The following is a 25,534-nucleotide window of genomic DNA, read 5'->3' on the forward strand; positions in this document are numbered from 1 at the left end:
AGCGTGTTACGTAGCCTGACTCACCAGAAAGCCAGGATCATTACTTCCTTGAGTCATGATAGGATTTGCTGAATATGAATCCTTCAAATCCACAAACAAAAAAGTAGCCATTCATAGTCATGCAATTCTTGATCTTAACAAAGTAAAGCAATTAATTGTGATTTTTCTCCTTATAGTATGGAGGGGTGAAAAATCAGCCCCATGAATTCAGTCGCTAAGTCAAATAATGTATCTGCTTCTTTGTTGTATGGGTTTATGTTTTATAAATTAGGTTTGTCGTTTGACTGTAATGAAATTTGCAGATCCAATTACATTTTAAAATGTTTGCATAGAGTTTAGAAAAGCACTTCCAGTACACTTCCCCACTTAGAGGGGAAAAAGGAATGTAAATACGAAAGCATCATTTAGGCTTCCTAGAAATTAAGCTTTATTGGTATCTTGCACCTTCATGACTAAATAGCTTGGAAATGTGGTAGTTGTGAACATTGCCCAGGGAGGTTTGTCTTCTGAGTCCACTGAGTGATAAGGCTAGACATTGAAAGTGATTCTCGGAGCCAAAAATAGAGTCGGGGCTGTGTAAGGAATGATGTCTGCTTCCACTTGAAAGTGTCTGTATGCAGAGACAGCCCCCTCTGGCCTCCCTTCATCCCAAGAGCCTGTCACTTCTCCCGAGAATCCTTTCACATGTTGTTGACTATTGTATCTCTTGGTGGCCAGGTGGTTAGTAATCTGGGCATATTTGCATATTTACCTAATTATTTGTATGATTTGTATGCAACTAGCTTTATTGCTTATTGCTTATTTTTATGGGTAGCTTTATTATAATATGGTTTATTGTCTTTTGGAATGTCCGTTAATCTACTTGGATGCTTACTTTCCTCTCTCCTTTTCTCACACACTTAAAAACATTTCTGTAAAGAAATGAAAAAAAAAAAAAAACACCTGGGTGGCTCAGTCAGTCGAGGGTCCTGAGATCGAGTCCCTCTCCTTCTGCTGCTCCCTCTGCTTATGCTCTCTTTCTCTCTCTCTGTCAAGTAAATAAATAAAATCTTTTAAAGAAGTGAAAAAACAATGATTCCTTCTGTTTCTGGCTGTTTTTTCTACATCCGGAAAGCTCTTCTTTTGCCTTTCTCTGTACTCCACGTCGGATGCTCTTACCTGGACCTTGGGGACAGTGGCAAAGGACTTTCTGGCTAAAGAGTGAATAATAGGAATGTATAGCTGGATTTTTTTTATAATTGATTTTCACTTTTTTCCACTGGTCAGGAGGCACTGCATAGCACTTCTTACCTTTGGGGAAATCTATGTAAATTTGTTCTCATGATAGGTAAGTGGAATAAGAGATAGTCCCAGAAGTGGTTAATTTCTTTCTGAGCCCCGGCTTTCACCATTCACTGTGTTTTTCTGAAGAGCCCAAGGAGCCGCATTTTAATGGAGACTAACACTAGCATTAGGTAAAGTCTGCCAGAAATATTTTATACTTTAAAATCTGAAAACAGGGACACCTGAGTGGCTCAGTCGTTGAGCGTCTGCCTTCGGCTCAGGTCATGATCCCAGGGTCCTGGGATCGAGCCCCACATCGGGCTCCCTGCTCAGCAGGAAGCCTGCTTCTCCCTCTCCCACTCCCCCTGTTTGTGTTCCCTCTCTTGCTGTGTGTCTCTCTCTCTGTCAAATAAATAAATAAAATCTGAAAACACATGAAATATGACAAATAATAGTGACAGTTATTAAGCCCACACACTTCTCAAACTCTTGCTAGGATCACTGCATTATTGGAATTATATATAGGGCCTTGTTTTGTCTCCTAATCATTATAAAAAGGGTTCAAAATACCAGTTGATTAGAGAATCAGTATGTATCTTTCATAATTCTGTTTTATACCATTCATGTGATCACACAGGTTTGCTAAAGACCAGTGCACTTCATATATTAATATTAATTTCTCAAATGAGAGGAACCCAAAGCTAGTAGCATGCTTTGACTTAGTGCTTGGCTCAGTGCTTTTTTAAGTTTCTTGCCTTTACTTCTTTGATGCTGACTTCGTCCTGCAAAGTTAGGTGCCACTTCAAAAAGTGCAGGAGCTTTGATACGCCAGTGACCATTGACATCTGCTGGATGAGGCAGGACTTGCATCATTTTCAGTCCAGAGACCTCCTGGCAGGTGCTAAGCTCTATCTTGTGGTGTCGTGACGCCTCCTATAGGATGCTTATTGTCAAATAGGAATTTTAAAAGCGGGCTGAACTATTTCTGCTGAGCTGAATGATGCCTGCAAAGAGCTCAGCCAGATGATTTCATTTCAGTGCAGTGTGCTTATTTAACTTTCCCGCCTTCCCAATTTGTTGCTTAGGAGCAGTAATTATCATTCAGAGGGCAAAGTGTCTATCTTCTAAAAATGCATGGTGCCTTTTCTGCAGAGGTCAAAAATAGCTTTTAAATTTTTTGAATGGGCACTAATTCGATCATTTTCTTAGTTTGAATTTTCATCATTAAGACTGAATGGTATCTGCATAATTTAGGCACTTCTTAGTTACTGACCTTATTTGCTGAGTGTAAGGTAGTTATCCAAGGTGACCCCCATTAGCCACCGAGAAAGGATTCGCGCAAGGCAAGCGGTTTTGTGTGTGTTGACGTAGACTCTTTTAGCAGGACGCACTTAGCACCCAGGGGTGTGGGCTGCCTGTGTCTAAGGAAAGGTTTATGCTACTTTTCTGCTACCTGGTATTGAACTAAATGAGAGCTGGCAGATGACCGAAATAGTTGATCCTTAAGTGTCACCAGGTATTAATATGAAGGCTTTGTGTCAACATACACTCCTCACTCCTCGGGTTTGGAAGTGCAGATGGGGGCATGTGGTGTGGGGAGGGAGAGAAGGAAAGGCGCCCTGGGCATCCCCGGGAGCGGGGTTGCACACGCTGTGAGGAGGTAACTGGGAGGAGCGCTTCCCAAGAGGTGCGTGGGTCCCAGACAGGAACACACAGGGAAAAAAGGCAGGAGAAACAGGTGTTAAAAGATAAGTAGTGTTGTTAGTTTTTGACTCAAAGTGAGTAATAGACATACTGGAGAGCTGGACTTGAGGAAAGCAGAAATTACTGACTGGAAATGAAAAGGTAAGCACTCTGACTGAGGAGTGACATTTGCATTGGGAGGAGTCTCTGTTCTCATTAAGATCTGAGCAAGGTGGAGGACCCGTCCTTTCCGAGCATATTGGCCACCTGACAAGTTAAAGTTCTCCCTCCTTTGGTTGAGATACAACTGAATAATTCCGTAAGTTCAATATCATCAGCTTTTTCAGTGAAATTCATTAATTTCCACATACCTCCACCTCTCCAATCCAGAACTTGTTGCAAGGTCTGGTAACAAATGAATGGCATAATATGCTCTGGTTTCTCTTCAGATCGCATAAATCTTTCGCCTTTTACAAATGAATGGCATATTTTACAAGCATTTGCCGGTCCAATCACAGAAAGCGTCCCCTCAAAGAGGAAAGTTACTTTACTGCTGTATGTAAAGACCGATCTCCTCAGTGGTTCCTTTTTAAAATGGTAGGGACAGCATGAAGAACAGTAAACAACGCTTTGTCAGTGATAAGTATGTTAGCAGTGTTTTTCTTACTGACTTTTAGTGCAGTTTTTTCTTTGAAATACAAATGAGGATTGTTCAGTATGAATTTATAAGTAGAAAGCCTTGTGCATTAGAAATTCTGTGAATTTGAGGAAGATCTCCTCATCCTGAGGAGTACTGAAGTCATTTTAAGAGATCAAAGTAGAAGCAAATGCAATCAAATTTATCCTGAATCTGCCTACATCTCTAACTGGCTTAAGCTTGTATTCAAAGAGATGAGGGAAGGCCCATGTGGTTGTTAACATCCTTCCCTCTTCTTCAGCCCGCCTCTCCTGTGCATGCACACCAATACACTGTTCATCATGCATTTCTTTCTCTGTGCATAGTAATCAAATTAAGAGCAGAATTGCAAAAAAGCTGTAAAATGCCGCTTTCCAGGGTTTTTGCAGTTAGATAAACTTTAGGAATCCCCTCTACCTTGAAAGTAGGGTCCACTTAGTATAGCTGCCCGTAAACCTGGACTCGCTGTTAAGCCCAAAGTCGAAGTCAATCAAATGAAGGCATCGGTCCCTCCAAATCCTAGCTTTGTGACTTTCCTGGCCTCACCAGCACCAGCTACAACACCTGCCTTGTCCTGCTGGCTCTGGGAGGTGTAGCTGGTTTGCGTTTCACCTCCTCGCCCCCACCATCCTCCGTTACTTCTTTGTTCGAACGTTGTGTCAGAGAACCAGTGAGGCTACCTTTTCAGCGACTGGAAACTCTTCTTGAAGACGGCTGGCTTATGCTGGATTGGATCTTACTTTTGGCCTTGGAAAGTAGCCTCTAAAATTAGAGACAAAAATTTAAAAACTCAAGCAAACTAACAAAATGCATTCACCAGACCAAGTAAAAACACACAAACAGAAAAGGCAAGAACAAGACACCAGTATGTGATACAGGAACCTGTTGGGCGCTGCATTCCAACTTCCCATGTGGCAGAAGTCCTCTTCCTAGGACCAACACTGGTGTGCTGTTCCCATTGCTGATGGCAGCGGTGCCCACAGCCTCTGCTCACAGACCTCCTAAGGAGGGATCCCTGGGCTTCCAGGTGAGGGGTGGGGGCCAGGCACAAGATCACTTAGCAGGTAAGGGCCCCCTCAGCCCTTTGACGCCAGAATCCACAGTCTTAAATCCTGCTCGGGACCCGTGCAGAGGAGTTTGTTCTGAAAAAGGAAGACAAGGAAAAGAAGAAGAGACAGACTAAAAGGAGTGCCAAAAGTCTAACCTTGGATTCTGTGGGCAGGAAGCAGTGCAATCATTTGCCCGACAATACAGAACCGGGAGTCTACCCCACGTCTCCAGATTCAAACCCAGCCTCCCTGGCGCCCTCCAGGATCACGTTTCCTCAGAGGGAGTCTGCACTCTGAGGAACGTAGGAGAAGTGCTCAAGTGCAGCGTGCGCATTTCGTGTATCGTTACATTTTCTCTATTTAATAAGCCAATTTTACAACCACAGTATCTAATTAGTCTCTATTATTGAGCACCCCCAAAGGAGCTAAAAAGTACAAATAATAGATTTTGAAACCCAGCAGTTTGGGATTACTATAAAAGAACAGATAATAAATACGGGCAGTTTTTTTCTATATCACCAGTGCTTCAAAAAAAGCTGTAAAAAAAAATAAACATAGAAATAATTTCTGAGACCAACTTTCAAGGCCGACTGTTAGGTGTAGGACATCACACGTTACAACATGATCCCAAGTTAAACTTAAGAAATAGTTTTCCTTTCATCTCCATTCTCTCTTGTTGTCCCTCCTTCTCCCTCTCCTTGAAGACAGTGCTCTTGAGATTCCGAACGTAAAAGTACAGACCAGTATAATCCTGACACCAGCTGGCCGAGGGCAGGTGTAAAACCCTGTATAACCCAGGATATTTGGTGTTGGCCTCCGGTATTGGTTTTCATTTGAATCGTGCTGTCCATCCTTTTCAACAACCGGGCCATACTGGGCACTTGCTTAAACAGTCAGGTGGCCGGGGGACTTGGTGTGGCAGCGACTGCCACCGCTTGAGAACCGCCACCCCAAATAGCCGACTTGTCTTTGCATTTACAGTGAGCCCAGCCAGAGAGTGAAAATGAAACCCCTTTCTAACTGGGAGGACAAAAAGCCGTCCCCGTGTATATCTGATGCTGCCTTGGCTACAGCAGTGTTTTCCGGGGCATCGTAATGGAGAAATCTTGGATTTATAACCGTGTGATACTAGCACTTTGCTTGTTTATATTTTTGCTTTCACCACGATTGGCTGCTAAATGACGACAGAATCGGATCCCCTGGTAGTCATTACAGGGCCAAATGTAGCGGGAACGGCGTTCTCCACCTGCATCTCTAAAAACGAGAAATACAGCCTTGCCTTTCCTTCTCTACAGCAGCAGCGGCAGCAGCCATTTCCTCCCCACACCCCCCCCCCAAAAAAAAGAAAACTGGAGGTAAATGAATGGCAGAATAAATAATTTATGCTAATGAAATTACTGCAATTAGTAGTTCTACAATGACCCTTTTAAAAGCCACAGCTGTTAATGTCAAGAAGTGCTGTCACTACTGACCTTATCATAAGAGAAAGTGACAAATTGAGAATGCAGGGAAGACCAGTCATCAAAGAGGTCTGTTCTGGAACGATTAGAGTTTTCTGAAAAACAGTGTGAATTACAACCAGCTGCTCCCTGGCCCTGCAAGTCTCCCATGCTGTGCCATTTTGTTAAGCCCGATAACAATAGTGATTTTGCCCCATTGAGACAAGTTGTCTCGGGCCACTTCCAGCTCTCCCGGAAGCCACTTCTTCCATCCCAGATTTACAAATGAAACCGTTGTTGGAGAGAGCTTTTCAGGGCAGCCTAGGAACCTCCTCATAAGGATCATGGTTGGGCAGAGGCCAGGTCCTCCCCCCACCGACCTCCGCCCCACGCGAGGAGGTCGTTCTTGGCCGGGCAAGTATTTATGTTGTAGAAAGACATGTGCTCGCTTTTGGTTCATTAAAACAAGATAGGACAGGAATGAATTTCTATCCCTGTTTATGTTGCAGTGAAGCTCTTTTAAAAATCCCTCAGGGGATCTCATTTATATGGAGTTCTAGAACTTCCTTGGAAGTGTAGACTCTGAGTCCACTATTGGGTAACATACACATATGTCTCAGATCTAGAGAATAAAAACTATTCAGGTTTTGCATCATTCTATATTTAACTCTGGCTTTAAAAACATTATTTCAGTTACTAGTGAGGTGGGTTTTTGATATGCAGGACGATCCTATATATGCATATTGGAAACCCACTCACAGATTTTTCATGAGGTTGGAAAGCTAAGTGTTTAGACCTAGTTGCTTGGGAGCAGTTGTTTTTCACCAACAAGAATTGGCCTGTCTCTTTTCGCACCCTGGTTGTAATATTAATGGTGCAGGTTTGAAACGTTCAACTGCCTCACCAGCCACTTGTGTGCAATTTTCCCAAAGATGTCTGAGCATTATTGACAACACTTTGGTAAATTATGTGTGACTTTCCTAAGAGTTGGTGTAGCTCATTTAATTCATATTAATTGATTTTTAGGCTTCCCTTGATTAATTGAACCTGGTTCATCTTGTACAGAATGCAATAAATAATCATTAAAATGAGGGAGATGTGACTCCACAAATTAAAAAGTTAACTACTTCAGAAGTCATAGAGGACAAAACAGAAAGAATGGTATAGTGGGGGGTTCTCTAGTAAATCTTCTAAGGGAAGTTACTCAATTTTTGTTTTGTTTTGTTTCCTGTTGTTTTTTTTCCAAATGAGGATTAGAAATGGTATTTTTCTCCCAGAAGCAGTGACTTTTATACCTTACCATCCTGTTTGTTTCCACCTGGGTTCTTACAAAACTGTATTTCTCAGTTTCAGCTGTGTGTGTGTGTGTGAGAGAGAGAGAGAGAGAGAGAGAGTCAGTGAGAGAGAGAGACTGCTGCAGTTTAGTTTGAAAGCAACACCAGAAATACTTGTCAGAGTACTGTGTCTCAGTTTCTCCATTTTTTTCTTTCACACACTTGATAGATTAAAATCAGGTTGTGAAAATCTGTGTTTGTGTTATATGTTGGCTTGTGGGTTTGGTATGTGGAGCGCATAAAAATCCTTTGCTCTACTTGGCAAAGCTGAATGCTTTATTGTTATCTCTCTAATCCTGTGGCTATCTCTTAAAGACTAATAAGTCTTTCCAGATCCTCCTGTAATTTGTTCTGGCTTTTAGACAAAAGAATACTGCATAATTTTGCTGATTGTTCGTTTTTTAAATTACATTTTTGTTTTAACTTGAGAGAATTGCATATGAATTACAGTGTTTATATTTTCAGCCACTGGACAAAGATTCTATTAGCCTCTTCATGGCCCACGTTCACACTAGCGTGAATGAAATGAGTACCAGGTATTACCAGAATGAGAGAAGATACAACTATACCACCCCGAAGAGTTTTCTAGAACAAATATCACTGTTTAAGAATCTGTTGAAGAAGAAACAAAAAGAGGTATCTGAGAAGAAAGAGCACTTGGTGAATGGCGTCCAAAAGCTAAAGACCACTGCCTCTCAGGTATGATCAGGATGTGTTATTACTGAGTAAAACGTATGCTCTTAAAATTAAAAAAATATGTAGTTATTTAGAAAGCAGCGTTTCAACCCATTCACATAAGATGCTCCATCCTAAGATGTACAGTTTAATGACACCAAAACAACACTATTTATGCTTTTGTAAGTCCAGAAAGGGATTGGCCAAGTACTCTCTCATGCTGGTTTGGAGAGAGCCCTTCACTTGTTGGCCTGACTCAGTGCACAGCTCACTCCCATCTTCTGTCCACCTGCTTTGGTGCCCTGCATTTATTGTTAGGAATTTTGTCACACAGTAATGGAAGTAGGATCCCTTTTGGTCTCAAATTCTCAACCCCCAAGTGAGAGCATTATTTCTAGTCTGATGACATGACACGGTTTGCTCTGTGTGAGGTCCCAAAGTGTAGCTGTTTCCTCCCACCTTGGCGTCTCATCTCCTTTTGGCCATAATCTCTCTTTGAACAGGGTGTCCAGGGTAGTCTTCATCCTCAGTCATAAGGCCCCTGCTGCCTCGAAGGACAGTACTGTTAACCTCCAGGAGTAAGTCGGGAGAGAATTCGCACACTCCCGATGTTAACCATGTGTAGGTCTCTACATCTGTCATCTCATTTCATTGGTAAAAACTAACCATTTTTATGAAGTCAGATGTTGCTACTATAATTTTATAGATGAAACTTAGAGCATTAAAGGCCACAGAACCTGTGAGGTTGGAGTTTGAGCCCAGAGTTGTATGCTTCTAAAAGCTATTGTCCATAGTCCCATGCTGCCTCTGTGACCAGGGGAGAAAAAAATGAGAATAAGAAGATGGGGAGACCTTGGAGACTCACTCAGCTTGCTCTGAGCCATCTGGGCTCTAGGGTTGGAAAGGGAACAATTCTCCCTGGTGGTCCCTTCAAGGCCAGGAATTGCAGCGGGCTTCTTCAGAGGATTGTCATTAGGTCATAGTCCTTTGCTTTGCAAGAGATTGGGCCAGTTTTCTCCCCAAGCATGTCACATGGCCTATCTGTGCCCAGGTTGGATATAAGCTACAACCTGGTAAGGGGAGCACACGGGGGTGCCTTTGACCCTGAAGGCCTCTCTGGCCACGTCCTCCACGCATTCTGTCAGCCAAAGCACCACCTGCCCCCTGTGCCCTTCATTTCGAAAACCAGGACTGTCTCTTGGTGAACCACTCACGTGTGCTGAATAGTGGGTAGATGGACCACGACTGGGAAAGAGGAACCAGAGTGAGGAGGTTTCCAGGACAGTTTCCAGAATCTAGTGATGCAAAGAATAGTTGTTGGGACGCATCCAAAGAGTATATCCATATTTGTGCATCTTTCCCTTTTCTTTAAAAAAAAAAAAAATTTTATTTTTACTTTTTGCGTACGTGTTACCTTATTCTTTGACTCTCTGCCTTCTTTCTCGTTCCTTTTTCTTCTCTCTACCAATCTCTCCACTTCCATCTCACTTAAATCATGACTCTTTTTCCTAGTGAAGACTTGCCTAGGAGTCCTGTTGAGCTAGAAGACATTGAGTGCAAGAGATCTATGTCCCAGAGCATTAATGTCCCTTTGAATAATGTCCCAAACTGGACCCATTGACTTTGCCCCAGGAAATGATAGCATTGACTAAACTGAACTGTCGTACTGGTGGGGCAGCCCTTGGCAAGGAAAAAAATGGCCTGTGCCACACTTAATGTTCCCTTCCCAAATAACAGAGCTCAGAGTATAAAAACAGAGTAGCACCCTTGGTGGCAGCCTCTCAACCATAGGGAAAAAGAAGAGGTGATGGAGAGGAAGAAAGAAAGGGACTGGCTATTCAGGGTGTCTGCCAAGTTCAGAGCTGCTTGGGTCTCCTTATTTCCCCTTGGCTAGAAACAACAGGCAGAAAGTCTAAGAAGAAGATACGTGAAGTCTTAATTGAAGGACTACTGGTGATTTCTTTTCATTAGGTATTAGCGCATGGAATGCTCTTAATATCAGAAGAGTGATTGGAATATTTAATATGTCCCTAAGAGTTTTAAAAATTTCTATTGATTATGGAAAGGAAGCATAGTTTCCTGTGTGGGCAGTTGGAAAGCCTTATAATATAAGATCAGGTTGTGTGTGGAACAGAATGCCTTCATATTGGAGCATGCGTCCTCTACGGACCTGCCTTAAGTAATTGCTCAGAGGAGAATATCCATGCCATTTGAAATATGTGTCTAAACCTCAGCCATGTTTATTCACTGCAATAAAGCCATAAATTCCTGTTAAAGCCACATATCTCCTCTCTAGATGTCAGCTTGGGTCATCATAGATAGCCTCGTGACCTTTTCTTCATAGATAAGGCTTCGCTTCCAGGGATTGAGTCACTAGATACTTCAGACCTAACGGCTTCCTTAGAAACTGAAGTCAGGGCTTGAAATAACCGTTTCCTCGTGGTCTCTTGGATGATTCTTTTGATTATAGTCTAATATAGGACAAGTTTCACATGACTAAAGGGAACAGACAAGCAAATGTCACTGTGCATTATTACCCTGAGTTCACAGAGAGGCTAAAAAAAAAATCCATCTTAGCTTAAACTGTAATAAATCGTACAGGTAGCAGTAATAGTAGTAATTGTGTCATTTGGGCAAAGGGCAAGTTGACTGTGTTGAGGTGGGGGTTACAGGAGTCCTCGGCCGCAGTAGTGAGATCTTGTTTTCCAGCACTTCTGCTTTTCTTTACACAATCCTCACACTTGGGAACCTAGTGGTACCTTCTGAATCCTAAAAGGGCAGGATCATTCTTTAGAGCAGATTAATTTGTTGATGCCTCAGAAAGAGTTGAGTTCCTCAAGAGCTGAGTAAGGCTATTGAGTTGGGGAGCCGAGAGGAGGAGTGCCCATCTAGGATACTCACCAGGCTTTGCACACCCCAACCGATGCCCACGGGGCGCTTGTGGTTTGTCTTTCTGTAGTAGGTACTAAGTTGAGTGTTGTATGTGGTGGAAGAAGCTAAGAGGACCATTTCTTATTTTGTGTGAAGAGATGAGCCCTGTCTGTGGGCATTTCCATCAAAGTAAGTAATGGATTAAATAAACTGATAGTTAACAGCCAGGGCATCCCGATGCCTTCAGCTTGTCTGAGCCTTTAGTGAGGTTCTGGGGGAGAGTGCAGGCCTTAGTTTCTCCAGCTTGTCTTTCTAAGCAAGTCGTCCTCTGGCCCCTGCTGTCTTGAGCCTGGGCTTCGCAGGACCAGAAAACCCAGGGCTGTGAGTGGCACGTGCTCAGGGGACATGTGCTGTGGCTGGGGTGGCTGTTGGCACAGCCCTGACTACACAGACTGGGTGGAGAAGATACATGTCTAGTTGGTGCTGGCATAAATGACCGTTTTCAGAAAACCCCTGGAAACCAGGACTCTGTGTGTTCCTCTCTGCAGGGGGGTGGGGGGAATGGGGCTGTATTTTTGCACACAGGCCTGAAGTCGGGACAGGGTAGAAAGAAGGAAAAGATGCAGACTGGTAGGCATCTGTGAGCTCGTTTAACAAACACTAAGCCATGCCTGCCGTTTGTTGTTTATGGACGGAGGCTGCTTCCACATACCAACTTTGCCTTCAGGTTGCAGATCTAAAAGCCAGACTGGCCTCTCAAGAAGCCGAGCTGCGACTGAGAAATGATGATGCCGAAGCTCTGATCACAAAGATTGGGCTCCAGACGGAGAAAGCGAGCCGGGAAAAGGCCATTGCCGACGCTGAGGAGCGAAAGGTCAGGCTCATTCCACCAGTTAGAGCGCTGAGCTATATTGAGCACAAAATAAACCTTTGTAGGTGAACAATTTTGAACAACTTTCTCTCCAGGGAGCATAAAAGCTAAAGAATTATTATAGTTACACATGGAACAGCATTTCACACCATGATTACCACTTGACCTTTCTTTACATTATGCATTTTCCCACCCTTTTAGCTCTTTTAATGATACGCAAGAACAATAAATACTGAGCTCATTCAAGCATATAATGGATGTGGATCTTGAACATCAGGCCGATTTGTAATACAGTAAAGGTCACGGAGTCACCTCTGAGGTTTCTAAAGGTTTTCAGTTTTTAGGCAAATTGAACAACTCAATTGTTAACAAAGCCCATTCCATCACTATGCAAGATGGTTTTTCAGATTTTTCATTTTAATAATACAACTTGAGTTGATTATTAAATCCTAAGCCAAATTTGTTCTTTTTGATTCGATTGAGGGCCCTGGCATTTTGTATTTCGTTTTACTGTTAGAAACAATTACTTTTAAGATTATATAGGTTCTGCTTTCTTTGTACCTGGGTTACTGGCAATTCTGAAATAAATATAACTTCTTTGTCCTCTTCTTTTACCAGAACTTTGGCCACAAATTGAAGGTATTCCATTTTTAGGCATCTTATTTGTTTAAAAATTGAATATGTTTTTTGAGACAAATTCTTTCATTTTAGACAAAAGATTATAATCAGGGCTTAGTTGATGAAAAATTATAAATTATGACCACACTTATAGCCATTGAATCAGTAGCTTTTATGCCATTATTCTTCTGTTTTTATGATGCCAGAAAGACTTGAGCTTTCCACTGGGGTTGCCATTCATCCATACACAATTGAGTTGTTTTTCCCTTTTTTCTAATAGGTATTGAGCATGTTTATGTGTTGCTTGCACAACTAAAGGATTGAAATGTATGTTGAAAATCAAAACGCTGAATAGTTTAAAAAAAAAAAACTTGTTTCTAAAGTTGAAGTTAAGCTACATTTGGCATGGCTGATGGGCATATAATTCCTAATTCTGGCAATAACTGTTTCTATTGAGTTTCAGATAAGCAGAGGATGTCCTTAAAAGTGTATTATGTTAAGCGATTAGGTATCACATATGATGTGACTATCATGAACCATTTCCACTCAAGGGATATTTTTCAAGCATTACATAAATAAGTGATGTTCTGGTAATTGTTCTATTATAACCTAACTCTACAAATACCTTTTAGAGATCTTAAAATATGCCAGAAGTATTTTCACATTTTGCACGTGAATTCCTAAGGCAAAGTCATCCTTGCAAAGAAGAAAAAAAATGTTCTAGCAAATGAGAACTCATCTGACTTGTTTTATAAAGTTCTTCAAACGTGAAAAAGACACATACTATTTTTTTAATTACTTTGTTTATTTATTTGACAGAGAGGGAGAGTACAAGCAAGGGGAGCGACAGGCAGAGGGAGAGGGAGAAGCAGGCTCCCCACTGAGCAGGGAGCCCGATGAGGGGCTTGATCCCAGGACCCTGGGATCATGATCTGAGCCAAAGGCGGACACTTAACCGACCGAGCCACCCAGGCGCCCTGACACATACTGTTTTTATATCTAACCTGTACGAAGAAATAAAGATATTTTCACTTTACCCATGATGCTTAATTTAATTATCAGTAACAGATACTAAGCAATTTTTTTTTTCTTTTTGGCCTGGCACTATTCTAGGCTCTTGAGCATATATGACATACATGGCACCCTCACATAGCTTACATTATAAGGGAAAAGACTGGCAGGAGACAAGGGACAAGATACTGTGGGTTAGTGATTAGGGCTAAGTTAAAAATCAAATCGAGGTGATGGTGGAATGAATTATTTTAAATTGGTCATGGAAGGAGTATATCGAGTATATCGAGTCAAGGAACTAATCAATATCGAGTATGTGGTATGGGTTCACATTTATCATAGGTTCAGCAGTATACTAGATTGTATGCAGTTATTAAATGGGTATATGTGGGCACTGTGATCCTATGAAGTTGGGATCTCAAGGCTTAATACGCGAGAAGTTATTAAAAAGTACATTGCCATATTTAATATGACTAAGCAGATATTGACTGCCTTCCCATGCACCTTGACAACCCTTGTAGCACAGCAGGTTGGAATTGTTCCTTCAGATTCCTGAAATAGTCAAGAGCCTTTCAAGCCACTGACATGACCAGCAGGGACCAAGCCACACAGGCACCATGAAGCCTATGAAAATTAGTTCTTGCATCTTCGTTTGACTTACCAGTTCCAAATTCTAAGGATCCTCTGATCCCTTTCACACTGCTTTCTTTGTTGAGTATAATCCTCATGAGTTAATGTACCTTTCACATTGCGGGGCTAATATAATCTCTTCAGAAGTCGGACATCCTCCTTGATTTGGAGTGGTCTTCAGTTTTTTGTGTGTTTCTTTTCTAAATGTCGGAATGGCTGGATTTTGAAGGATCGTCTGGGATTTCCTATGGGCTGAAGGCAGACAAGAGCAGTGTATTAGCTTGCTTGGGCTTCCAGAACAAAATACCACAGACTGCATGGCTTCAACAGCAGAAACTTCTTTTCTCACAGTTCTGGAGGCTACAAGTCCACGATCAGGATGCCGGCAGGTTTGGTTTCTCGCTCTCCCCTTGGAGGAACCTCTCAAGACAGGCCTCTCTCCTGACTTGCAGATGGTCACCTTCTCACTCTGTCTTCACATGGTCTTTTCTCTGTGCACACCTCCCTGGTGTCCCTAGTGCCTGTCCAGACTTTCTCCTCTTAAAAGGACATCCGTTAGACTGGATTAGGGCCCGTTCTAACAGGCTCATTTTAACTTAGTCACCTCTTTAAAGGGCTGTGTCCAAATACAGTCATATTCTGATGTACTAAGGTTAGGGCTTTACCATATATATTTTTAGGTGGACATAACTTCAGCTCATAATAAGCCATTATTGCTACTTAATTCTCTCTGTGTGAGCATCACTAAATTTCATGAAGCATTTGCAAGGAGCTTTTGACCAAATAGAGAGCAGAAAAGTTCTGTGCATCCAAGAATGGGAGTATCTCCAAAACTCTGCTTTAACAGACAGCTGTCAAGAAAAAGCACACATTCCAAGTGATGTGTGTACCTCTTCCCTCCTTCCCCAAGTTGAACCTTGCTGACTACTACCCAGGAGCCATGGGGCAGAGGAAATTGCACACTGAGGTTTATCAGGTCACTAAGATACAAAGCGTTTTCCCCACTCAAGTATCATTGCACCTGAAATATGTAGAGTATTGTACCTTAGAATTTGAATAGGGCGGGAGGAGTTAAGTTTTCGTCCTCCGCAGAACTTCAAGTGTCCTGCCTGTGGCGCTGGGCGCAGTCCCCATGGTGATTGCGGCATAGGATCTGTGAACAAAAGTGCACAGAGGGAATTGGAAATGAGAAGTAAGTTGACCAACCTAGGGTATTTTTTTCATTTTCATTTGTGGGTTTTTGTTAATGTTCAGGATTGCTCTGGTTATAAAGATTACCCAAAAGAATAATACTCCGTGAATGGTAAGGGAGTCAGATGGAGAAGAATAGCAACACCCAGTCTCATCGAAACAACATTCAAAAGAAATACTGTTCTAGTACTAAAACTCTGTGATCTTGAAACCAATTTAAAATGATGCTGTTATAAATGGTAGCAAACAGCATTTTTAGATTGAGTGTATCCTTATGGAAGGTACATACCCCTGAGGTACGAACTCACTCCCTTACCTCTCCACTCCCTTTCATCTGCAGGGGTGCTGTCTAGCACACCGAGAGTGCCCTAGTCTTAGAATTTTCATGGTCCATTCTTGGCAGTTCCGAGGGGGTTGGAGCAGTTCTCAGTAAGCATGCAGGGTTATTTCCATTAACGGTGGCTGTGTATGGATTGGCAGGAGATCACATCTCTACCCTGAACCAATTATGTTCGTAAAAGCTACAGTATACAGCAAAATAATGGTTAATCAGAAGAATGGTAGTTACCACTAATAAAGCGGCACTAGACAACATAATTTGTTGTAAGCACCGTTAAATTTATGGTAGAGTTAAACCTGTTCGTTCCAGACACATCTGAAGAAATGCACTTTTGTTCACACGTTACATGCCCCAGTCACCATCCCTGAAAGCCATGCCCCCTGGTGACTGGGTCCTGGTGCCCAGTGCCACAGCTTTGGACCTCCAGTTTCTGCTGAGGATCAAAATCGACTCTTCCTGGCCATTTGAATTTTATATGTGTCTTATGAGGAACAGGAAGGTAAAAACTCCAAAGCTTCTCATTTGGTCTTGGTTCGGGTTTACCAGCCTGGCTTTACTATAGGCATAACATCCATGCTCACGTCAGGAGGCGGATGCAGCGAGGCGGATGCAAGGGAGCCACTGGGCCTTGACAGTAGGGTGCACATGCATGTGATTGGTGCTTTGCCGAAGACAGAACTGGGCTATCCTAGCTAGTTTCTTACCAGGTCCTCAGAGAAACCTGTTATTAGTCTTTATAAAAATTAGATTGGTGGTTAAGCATACACAGAAACCGCAGTATCTTCTATTCTGTTGAATAAAAAAAGTTTCCCATTTATTCTTAAAGAATAGCCAACGTGGCTTTTGGGCAAATGTAAACAAAAATTAGATAGGGATTTCTTTTTTTTTTTTTTTAAAGATTTTTATTTATTTATTTGAGAGAGAGAGAGAATAAGAGGCAGAGAGCACAAGAGGGAAGAGGGTCAGAGGGAGAAGCAGACTCCCTGCTGAGCAGGGAGCCCGATGTGGGACTCGATCCTGGGACTCCAGGATCATGACCTGAGCCGAAGGCAGTCACTTAACCAACTGAGCCACCCAGGTGCCCCGATAGGGATTTCTAACAAGAATATTTTCTATCTATGTTACTGAGCCAGCCTGGACACTCTCAAAAAGAAAACGGAACTTATTTCACTTAGCATAATCCCCTCCAATTCTTTCCATGTTGATGCAAATGGTGGGTATTCATCCTTTCTGATGGCTGAGTAATACTCCATTGTACTGAAGGTTTCCGAGGGGACGGGGGTGGGGGGACGGGTTAGCCTGGTGATGGGTATTAGGGCACGTACTGCATGGAGCACTGGGTATTATACGCAAACAGTGAACCATGGAACACTACATCAAAAACTAATGAAGTACTGTATGGTGACTAATGAAAAAAAAAAGAAAGTTTAAAAACACAAAAATAAAGCCAAAAATGACTGACAAAAAAAGAAAATGGAAGAACACAGGAATCGCTCAGTCTTGAATTTATTATTAGCACCTCATAATTGAATTAGTCAAAGCCCTTCTTGGGGCACTTCAATATTTGAGTCCGTTTGAGTTGGGATTTGTGAGTGTATTTTGTGCATATACGAAGCTTTGTGTGTACACGGTGCCTGAGAGAAATTCATCCTCAGGACAGACTCCTCACCTTTTGAAAGTAGAGATGAAGGAATGATTGAGCAGTGCATCTGAGTCAGCCCGCATCGTTCAGTAGCAATATCCAAGGTGACGGTGTGCATTTGCGGGTTTGTGCACTTTCCTCTCTCATTAGGTGACAGCCATTCAGACTGAAGTGTCCCAGAAACAGAGAGAGTGTGAGGTTGACGTACTCAAGGCTGAGCCTGCGCTCGTGGCCGCAACAGCTGCGCTCAACACGCTTAACAGGGTAAAGACGATTACCTGGCTCGTGGGATTCCTCCACATAGTATTTAAAGGTTCTCAGAGTTTGAGTAAGTGAACTCAGAGTGGATTCCGTGTAACCAAAGAGACAGGAAATACTAAAGTGGGAACAAGCATTTGAGGTCATCATTAATCATGTGACTTCCTTTCCCATCTGGGAGTCTGTCCTTCCACACCCCAACAAGCAGTCTCCTTTTGAATACTTCCAATACCGTGGGATTTATACTTTCTTGAGAGGCAGCTCTGTTGTTAGCTGCTGGATTTGGCCCAAATCCAGTTGTTCGTATTATGTGTTGCTTTAGGAACTAAATGCGGACTCTTTATTTCCTCTGGATATAAAAAGGGGCATTAATGAGAGATCCTCATGAAAAGAACAATGTGCTAGGAACACGGGTACCTAGGTTTGGCCCACATCATTTTCCCTAGCTTCAGCTTATTAGCAAAACCTCATTGACCATTCAGATTCCCCTAAGAGAAAATAATGTGTGATAGTCAGAAGGGTGTTGTAAGGAAAAAAGGAATTGTGGGCACTGTGTTTGAGGAGTCTGCAGCTAGTTTTGTACTCGGGTTCCACTAGGCCTCTGGGGAGAATCCCGGGAAATAACCAGGCCTGAGGTTCTTAAGATTCAACTTCGAAGGTCGATCCAGACTTCAACTGCCCTTCGAAGAAATAATTCACGTCCTTTTTCTTTTTCTTTTCTTATTTTTTAAAGATTTTATTTGAGAGAGAGAGAAAGCGAGAAACAGAGCATGAGCAGAGGGTGAGGGACAGGGGGAGAAGCGCCCAGGTTGAACATGTGATAGGGTTTTATATGAATAGTCATGAAATAGTCACAGGAAGTCCTTAGTTTTGTAAATCCTATATCATGAACTTACGTATACTGCTCATAGACAGTAATTCCTGCCTCAAAGTATTTGCCTTAATACTTGTAGGTCATACAAACATTAATACCATCTGTGGGGTAAATCAAGATTTTGACCAGAGGAGATTAGGGAGTTGTGCAGAGAATAGGTTCAGCCTATACGAGCATGTTCCCAGTTGAGAGTCATCGTAGAGTAATCGAAGAGGTTTCTTGTGCAGAAAAAACCAAGAGACTCTCCACCAAGGGATGATGTTTCTGGGAGGGCCTGGTTAAAATGCAGATCCATTACATAGATAGGGTAGAACCCATGAACACATTAAAGACTTGGTATATAAAATTCCCTGGGCTCGGTGAGCCAGGCTCCACAGGACTGGTATATCAGATGGAGAATTTTGGGGAAGCGAAAAAGACCAGTGCTGCTTCCAGAGTATCAGGAAAGTGTCCGGTGAGAACTGAACCTCCTGGGGTCCCAAGATGGAGTCACTGGGGGGGAGGAAAAACTGCCAAACCGAGACGGGTGGGACAGGGAGAGGGAGGAGGCCCCTGACGACCAGCTTGCCAACTTCACAGCTCTTCTCCAGACCTACCCTGCCCTTCAGTGTGGCTGTGCTTTTCTTCAGGTCAACCTCACTGAGCTGAAAGCCTTTCCCAACCCACCGAATGCCGTTACCAATGTTACCGCGGCCGTGATGGTCCTCCTGGCTCCCCGGGGCAGAGTGCCCAAAGACCGGAGTTGGAAAGCAGCTAGAGTCTTCATGGGAAAGGTATCAGACAGCCTGGCAGGATGAAAATCCCCACAGTTGCTCTTCCTCGTACCGTGGTCCTACTCGACAGCAAAAGGTGTTCAAACCAAAGGAAATCGTCTTTGCATCCATCGAGTGTAATCTGCCACGTGTGCTCTAGACTTAGAATTTTTGTTTGCCAAGTTGGAGGTTAGCTTGGTGTTATAGCATACCTAAGTCAACACTAGCAGCACTCAGAAGGTTGCTAATTATTTGCAAAATTATGAAAGCGGTTAAGTGTAGGAGGCAGAAAATTACATAGATTTCTTATGCTGGAAAAATGTTACTAATGCACAAGAAGGTGAGGCAGAGGGGCTTTTTGGTAGGTGTTTTTCTTTTCTGTCTTTTCTTCAAAATGTGAATGCTTCCTGTGTGGGGACTGAATATTTTACCCTGGGATAGAAGAGGTTTTAAAAGTGTCCATTGCTAATTCTTACTTCATACGGTAAAGACTGAACAAGTCAAACAGTAGGATAAATGCGGCTTGCCAATTTTGCCTTTGTAATGTGAGTCCTAAAAGCTGGTTTTTAACTTTTGATCTTGGAATTTTCTCTGCAGCCAAAATGGGTTCATTGCAATCAGCCTTTTTGCTTTACAGGTTGATGATTTTTTGCAAGCGTTAATTAACTATGACAAAGAGCACATTCCAGAGAACTGTCTAAAAGTAGTAAATGAGCAGTATTTGAAAGACCCAGAGTTCAATCCAAGCCTGATTCGGACCAAATCCTTTGCAGCAGCTGGTCTGTGTGCCTGGGTCATCAACATCATGAAGTTCTATGAGGTATCAGTCTTAATCCACTGGGTATAGCTGTTACTCGCAAGGACCATCAAGATACTAATTTCTGTAGTGGCAAAAAATAAAATAGTTTGAAGTTTAATTACCTGAATAAGATGAAGTTCTAAGAATGAGATCCGAAAGTGTCAGACTAAACAGAGTTCTACACAGGAGGATATTTGAAATGTTTGAAACTATCTTTTAGGGTAGAGTGACCAGCTACTATAGATCAAATAGCAGTTAATTTGATTTGATTAGATAAAAAACTTGCTGGTAGATTAATTATATTTCTTTTACGTTAAAATACTAATTTTGTGGGGCGCCTGGGTGGCTCAGTCAAGCGTGTGCCTTAGGCTCGGGTCATGATCTCCAGGTCCTGGGATCGAGCCCCTCATCGGGCTCCCTGCTCAGCGGGGAGTCTGCTTCTCCCTCTCTCCCTCTGTGCGCTCTCACACTCTCTCTCTCAAATAAATAAAATCTTTTTAAAATTTTAGTAAATATTAATTTTGCATTGGCTCAAAGCAACTGCAGGTCTCAATTCATGTTTCAACTCAATCCCTGCTGTCAATGCAGAAATTGACACCATGTATTGTAGACTTAATGAGATGAGGAAATAGTCCCACCCCCCCCTTTTTTTTTTGCTTTAGTATTTTAACAACAAATACCCTTCTGACCGTATTACGGTCTAATCTAAAGTTTGTATTTTCAAGCAGCATAGGGAGAGATGATTATTTCGTTTAGTCATTTATTTATCAGGTACTCACTGCCTGACACCTGTCTTGCCAGCACTTTGCAGATGGCTGGATGTAAAAAGGGAATAATGGATGGCCCTTAACTTGGAAGAACCATCTCATTTTTTTTTTTCTTGGAAGGTTATGTTATATTCAAAAACAGAATTACTGAGGAAATACCAAGTATAATCACTGGCAGTCCCAAAGTGATTTTTGTAAAACCAGGTTGTAGACTTTATATTGGGGCCCCCACGGGAGTGGGACCCTATAGATCTATCTCTTCAGTGGAAGCCTGTATAGAGCAAGCGTTTGGACAGGTGGTAGTTGATGTATGGCCTCTCTCCCTAAGAACATGTCTGACCCCTGTGCGCTCTTTGCACCATAGGTAGATAAGCATGGAGCTAGATGGTGGCTATGTTCTGTGTGGTTTTGCTGTAAAAGAGAAAACGTCATTTCCTTCCTCTCTCGCCAACAGGGAAGAAAGTGGGTGCCCCACATTCTCAAACCACCCGTTCAGATAACATACCCTGAAAGCTGGCAGGAGTTTGGAAAGTGCAAACACGGTTAATACTGTGAGGCTATCTCCTACGGTCCTTTCTGGGTTCAGAGAATTTCTCCACACTTAGTTTTGCTTTAAAGTCAAGACTTGGTCCCGACTTGAGCTGTATAGTTCCTGCCCACTGCAGTTTCTAATGACAGGAAGATTATCTCCAAATTTTAGGACAGACTTACTGTAGCATCTTAATGTTGTTTGATGTTTATAGCACTTTAAGCAAGGATTTATAACTCTCCTGTCCGGAATCAATGACTCAGTCGTGAACAACCAAACAGAACTTGGAAGGCTGTGTAGATTTTGGCTCTGCCATTGGGTAGTGCCATTGCTAAGAAATAAAACCCAAGTTGCTGGGTGAGATAGAAATCTTTTTTTTTTTTTAAAAGATTTTATTTCATCTGACAGAGAGCATGAGCAGGGAGAGAGGCAGAGGGAGAGGGAGAAGCAGGCTCCTCACTGAGCCAGGAGCCCGATGCGGGACTCGATCCCAGGACTCTGGGATCATGACCTGAGCCGAAGGCAGACGCTTAACCATCTGAGCCACCCAGGCATCCCGAGATAGAAATCTTAATGACAAAGCTTCCCTCAAATGTAGGATTGAATGATTATGTGTCCTCTTTGCCTCTCATTACCCCATGAGTTAAACTCCATATGGATTTTCAGGTGTACTGTGACGTGGAGCCCAAACGGCAAGCGTTAGCCCAAGCCAACTTCGAATTGGCTGCAGCTACTGAAAAACTCGAGGCTATCAGGAAGAAGCTTGAGGTGAGTGCAAAATGTAACAATAAAAATGGTACCTCCCCCCTTAGACAGGGTCACGTCTGAGTCCAAGCAAGCACAAAGGAGTTTGAGCTTTCATCGATACACTCATTTACGTACTCGTTCAGTAGATGTCTTTTGTCTGCTGTATGCTAGACCCTGACCTGAAAAAGTAGCAATGTTGATGGTTTCTGCACTTAAAGGTCTTTCCTGGTCTGGTAGTAGAAAGAGGAGCATAGCACATGGTGGTTAAAGGCAAGGATTCTGGAGCCAGACTGCCTGGGTTGATATCCTGGCTGCATTGTGTACTATTTCACCCTGCATGAGTTAGTTCCCCTCTCTGAGCCTCTGTTTGCTCATCTGTGTAATAGGCATTATAATAGCGTGCACTTCTTAGATAGGGTTATAAGGATTAAATGAGAGTAATTAACATTAAGAATTTAGCAGGGAGGGGTGCTTGGGTGGCTCAGTCGGTTAAGCATCTGCTTTCAGCTCAGGTCATGGTCTCAGGGTCCTGGGATCAAGCCCCGCATCGGGCTCCCTGCTCAGCCGGGAGCCTGCTTCTCCCTCTCCCTCTGCTGCTCCCTCTGCTTGTGCTCTCTCTGTCTCTCTCAATCTGTCAAATAAATAAATAAAATCTTAAAAAAAAAAAGAATTTAGCATGGAACTGGGCACATGGTAAGTGCTTAGAGAATATCAGCTACAAATACTGTCATTGTTACTATTTTTACAACTATGTATCTATCCAGTCGCTCCAGCCCAGGGTTATAAGTACATTTGTGACTATGTGTATCTGTGAGGGGGCAACAAAACAGGATTCTTCCTGGAGAAATTAGAGAACATTTCATAAGGAAGCTGTACTTGACGTGGGCTTCCAAAGTTTCCTAGGAATCCCGAGGATAAGTAGGTTGGAAAAGATATTCCTAGCAAAGACTAAAGACAAAGAAGGAAGAAGCAATTGGTGCATTTGAGGAAACTCAACGGGCCAGAGCCCTAAGGAAGATGAGCATTCGGGGGAGGGTCGGGAGTAGTACAGAGTGACGAGGAATGAACTGGCAAAGGTGAGCAAAGGCCTTCCTTGACTTTTATGCTACAGAATTTAAATTTTATCTGACGAGTGTAATTGGAAATTTTGAAAGATTTTAATAGGCTGATGGAGTGATTAAACTAACTTTTAAACAACTTGAGTAGAGGCAGGAGGGAGGAAAGTGTCCCGATGCAGGCAGACAAGTCCGAGGCCTTGCGGTGGGTCCCTGTAGGGCCTCCACTAAGGAGCAGCTCTGATGGAGAGAGCGAAGTGGGGGCCAGGCTGGCTGATGGCAGGTGGGGACGGGGCGCAAACCAGAAGGATGATATTGAGCCCACTGTGCCTGGCCTGGAGGGGCGCAGTCAGAGTGCTGAGGCTGTCCGTCACTGGCGACTTAGGGAATGCCTAAGTGAGCTTTGGTTCTGTTTCTGTAACACAGTGATTGTACCAGCTGCCTTTCAAGGTGGGCGTTTGTGATTTGTGGCTCCCAAGGATCCAGTCTACCTTCTTGGGGTGATAAAACAGCCTGATGTATCTTGGGGAAATGATCCCTCCTCATTGGATACACTCAGGTAGGGCTTTTCCCAGAGATGCCCTGGCCTTCTCCAGCTGAGGGCTGGGTATACGATCCATGCTTTGCCACTTTGGGCCTCATCCTCTAGAATTTGAACCATGAGCACAAAAATAAAGACGACTGACAAGAGTTCCTGCATTCTAGAGACAGGGTCCGTTTTACTCTTCAATCATGAAGAGATGCCTTCTTTCTGATAGCTACTTTGATAAGGTGGTTAATAACCCCAAAAGTTTTCTTAAGGTGTGGAACATTTCAGCATTCACACACATTTCCTATTCTAGCACCAATACATGCTCTTCGATAAATACCTGGTGACTATCACAAGAAAAACAGGCAAACTGTTGATTTAGATAAACGTAGAGCAAGCATACTCATTTTAGAAAAATTACCTTCATTGGTCAAAACTCTGTCACCTTGACCAGAGCCTTTTAAAAAAGTTGCCATCTACTGTGAATGGCTTCATCTCCATTGTAAGCAATTTAATGTTTATAGAAAGAGGGATGAGGGTGCCAGCCACATGTGACCCTAAACATAAGAATTTCTGTGGTTGTAGAATTAGTAATCCTTTGGACACAGCCTGCAACTAGCTGAATAGAATTGTTCATGCCAGTTGTTTTCAGAGACTCACAATGTAAGCAGAGGTTCACGTTATCAGTAAGCCTCAGAGCTAAGTTTGCAGACACAGAGAAAAGAAGACAGAGTAATAATTGAAATGTCTTGATGAAGAATGGGTTCCCTCTATACCCCTACCACAAATAGATTTCCGAAGAGTAGTTACTAATGCAACAGTCGCTGCCGTCCCACCAGGGTTCTGTTCGCTGTGAAGACACCACGCTGGTCGCGGCGAGGACAAAGTACCTCTGAGTTGTTGCTGTGTGTTGGCACAGGTTAGATGAATGTTGGAGCCCAAGTGAAATTACAGTTTTTGCTAGCTTTGCCTTCGTTTCCTGCCACCTCTGAGTTTTCCTCCCTCCTGGGTTTTCCTCCTGATTTTACATCTCCTGTTGCTTTCCTGCCTTGTGCAGGACGGGTGTGTCTGATACCGGCATCTGCGCCGTGATGGCACTTCATTCATGCCAGCGCCCGTCTGTATGTTTTTGTTCCTTTCACTCTTGATCTCTAGTTTAAGACTAAAAGGTGGCCTTTTAGTGACGGTAGAACAGAAAAAAACTGGCTGAGTTGGAGTGGAAGAAAGGTTGCGTGTCTCTCAAATCTACAGGAGCTAAGGGTGGGCATAAAGAAAACCTGAAGTCATTCTCTTGGGGGCCCTGGTTCTCCAGGTGTGTTCCCTAGACCAGCAGCAGCAGCAGGGCCCCCGGGGGACTCGTTAGAAGTACAGATTCTCAGACCCCACCCCAGACCGACAGAATGAGACATTGTGGTGGCATACCCCTGGATCTGGGTTTCATCAAGCCCCCCAGGTGGTTCTGATACACACTCAAGTGTGCGAAGCCCTGGTTTTAGGGTAGTTGATGGGCTGGGTCCCTTGGGCTGGGTCCCTTCCTTTTTCATTCCATTTACTTCTGGAACCTGAGAGGCCAGGGCCTGTCAAGAACTGTGAAGGAACCAAGATTTGACGCTACTTGCAAGCTAACAAGTTAGCCTGCCTTAGTTTTTATTTTTTTTATTTTTTATTGTTATGTTAATCACCATACATTACATCATTAGTTTTTGATGTAGTGTTCCATGATTCATTGTTTGTGCATACACCCAGTGCTCCACGCAGAACGTGCCCTCTTTAATACCCATCACCAGGCTAACCCATCCCCCACCCCCCTCCCCTCTAGAACCCTCAGTTTGTTTTTCAGAGTCCATCGTCTTTCATGGTTCGTCTCCCCCTCTGATTTACTCCCCTTCATTCTTCCCCTCCTGCTGTGTTCTTCTTTTTTTTTTTTTTTT

General features: G+C 43.0%; 1 protein-coding gene across 1 annotated transcript in view; it reads left to right on the forward strand.

Moving 5' to 3' along the window:
• The window catches only part of DNAH11 (dynein axonemal heavy chain 11), a 320,004-nt gene that overhangs the window by 208,304 nt on the left and 86,166 nt on the right, over positions 1-25,534 (forward strand). Inside the window, exons 56-61 of the mRNA XM_073898943.1 lie at positions 7,910-8,143; positions 11,718-11,864; positions 17,444-17,557; positions 19,055-19,198; positions 19,815-19,997; positions 21,939-22,040. Coding sequence (XP_073755044.1) covers positions 7,910-8,143; positions 11,718-11,864; positions 17,444-17,557; positions 19,055-19,198; positions 19,815-19,997; positions 21,939-22,040 — 924 coding nt within the window. The remainder of the gene's footprint in view (positions 1-7,909; positions 8,144-11,717; positions 11,865-17,443; positions 17,558-19,054; positions 19,199-19,814; positions 19,998-21,938; positions 22,041-25,534) is intronic.

The sequence above is a fragment of the Callorhinus ursinus genome, unplaced genomic scaffold, assembly GCF_003265705.2.
Source record: "Callorhinus ursinus isolate GAN/ISIS: 27379988/994484 unplaced genomic scaffold, GSC_fseal_2.0 scaffold12, whole genome shotgun sequence".
NCBI lineage: Eukaryota > Metazoa > Chordata > Mammalia > Carnivora > Otariidae > Callorhinus > Callorhinus ursinus.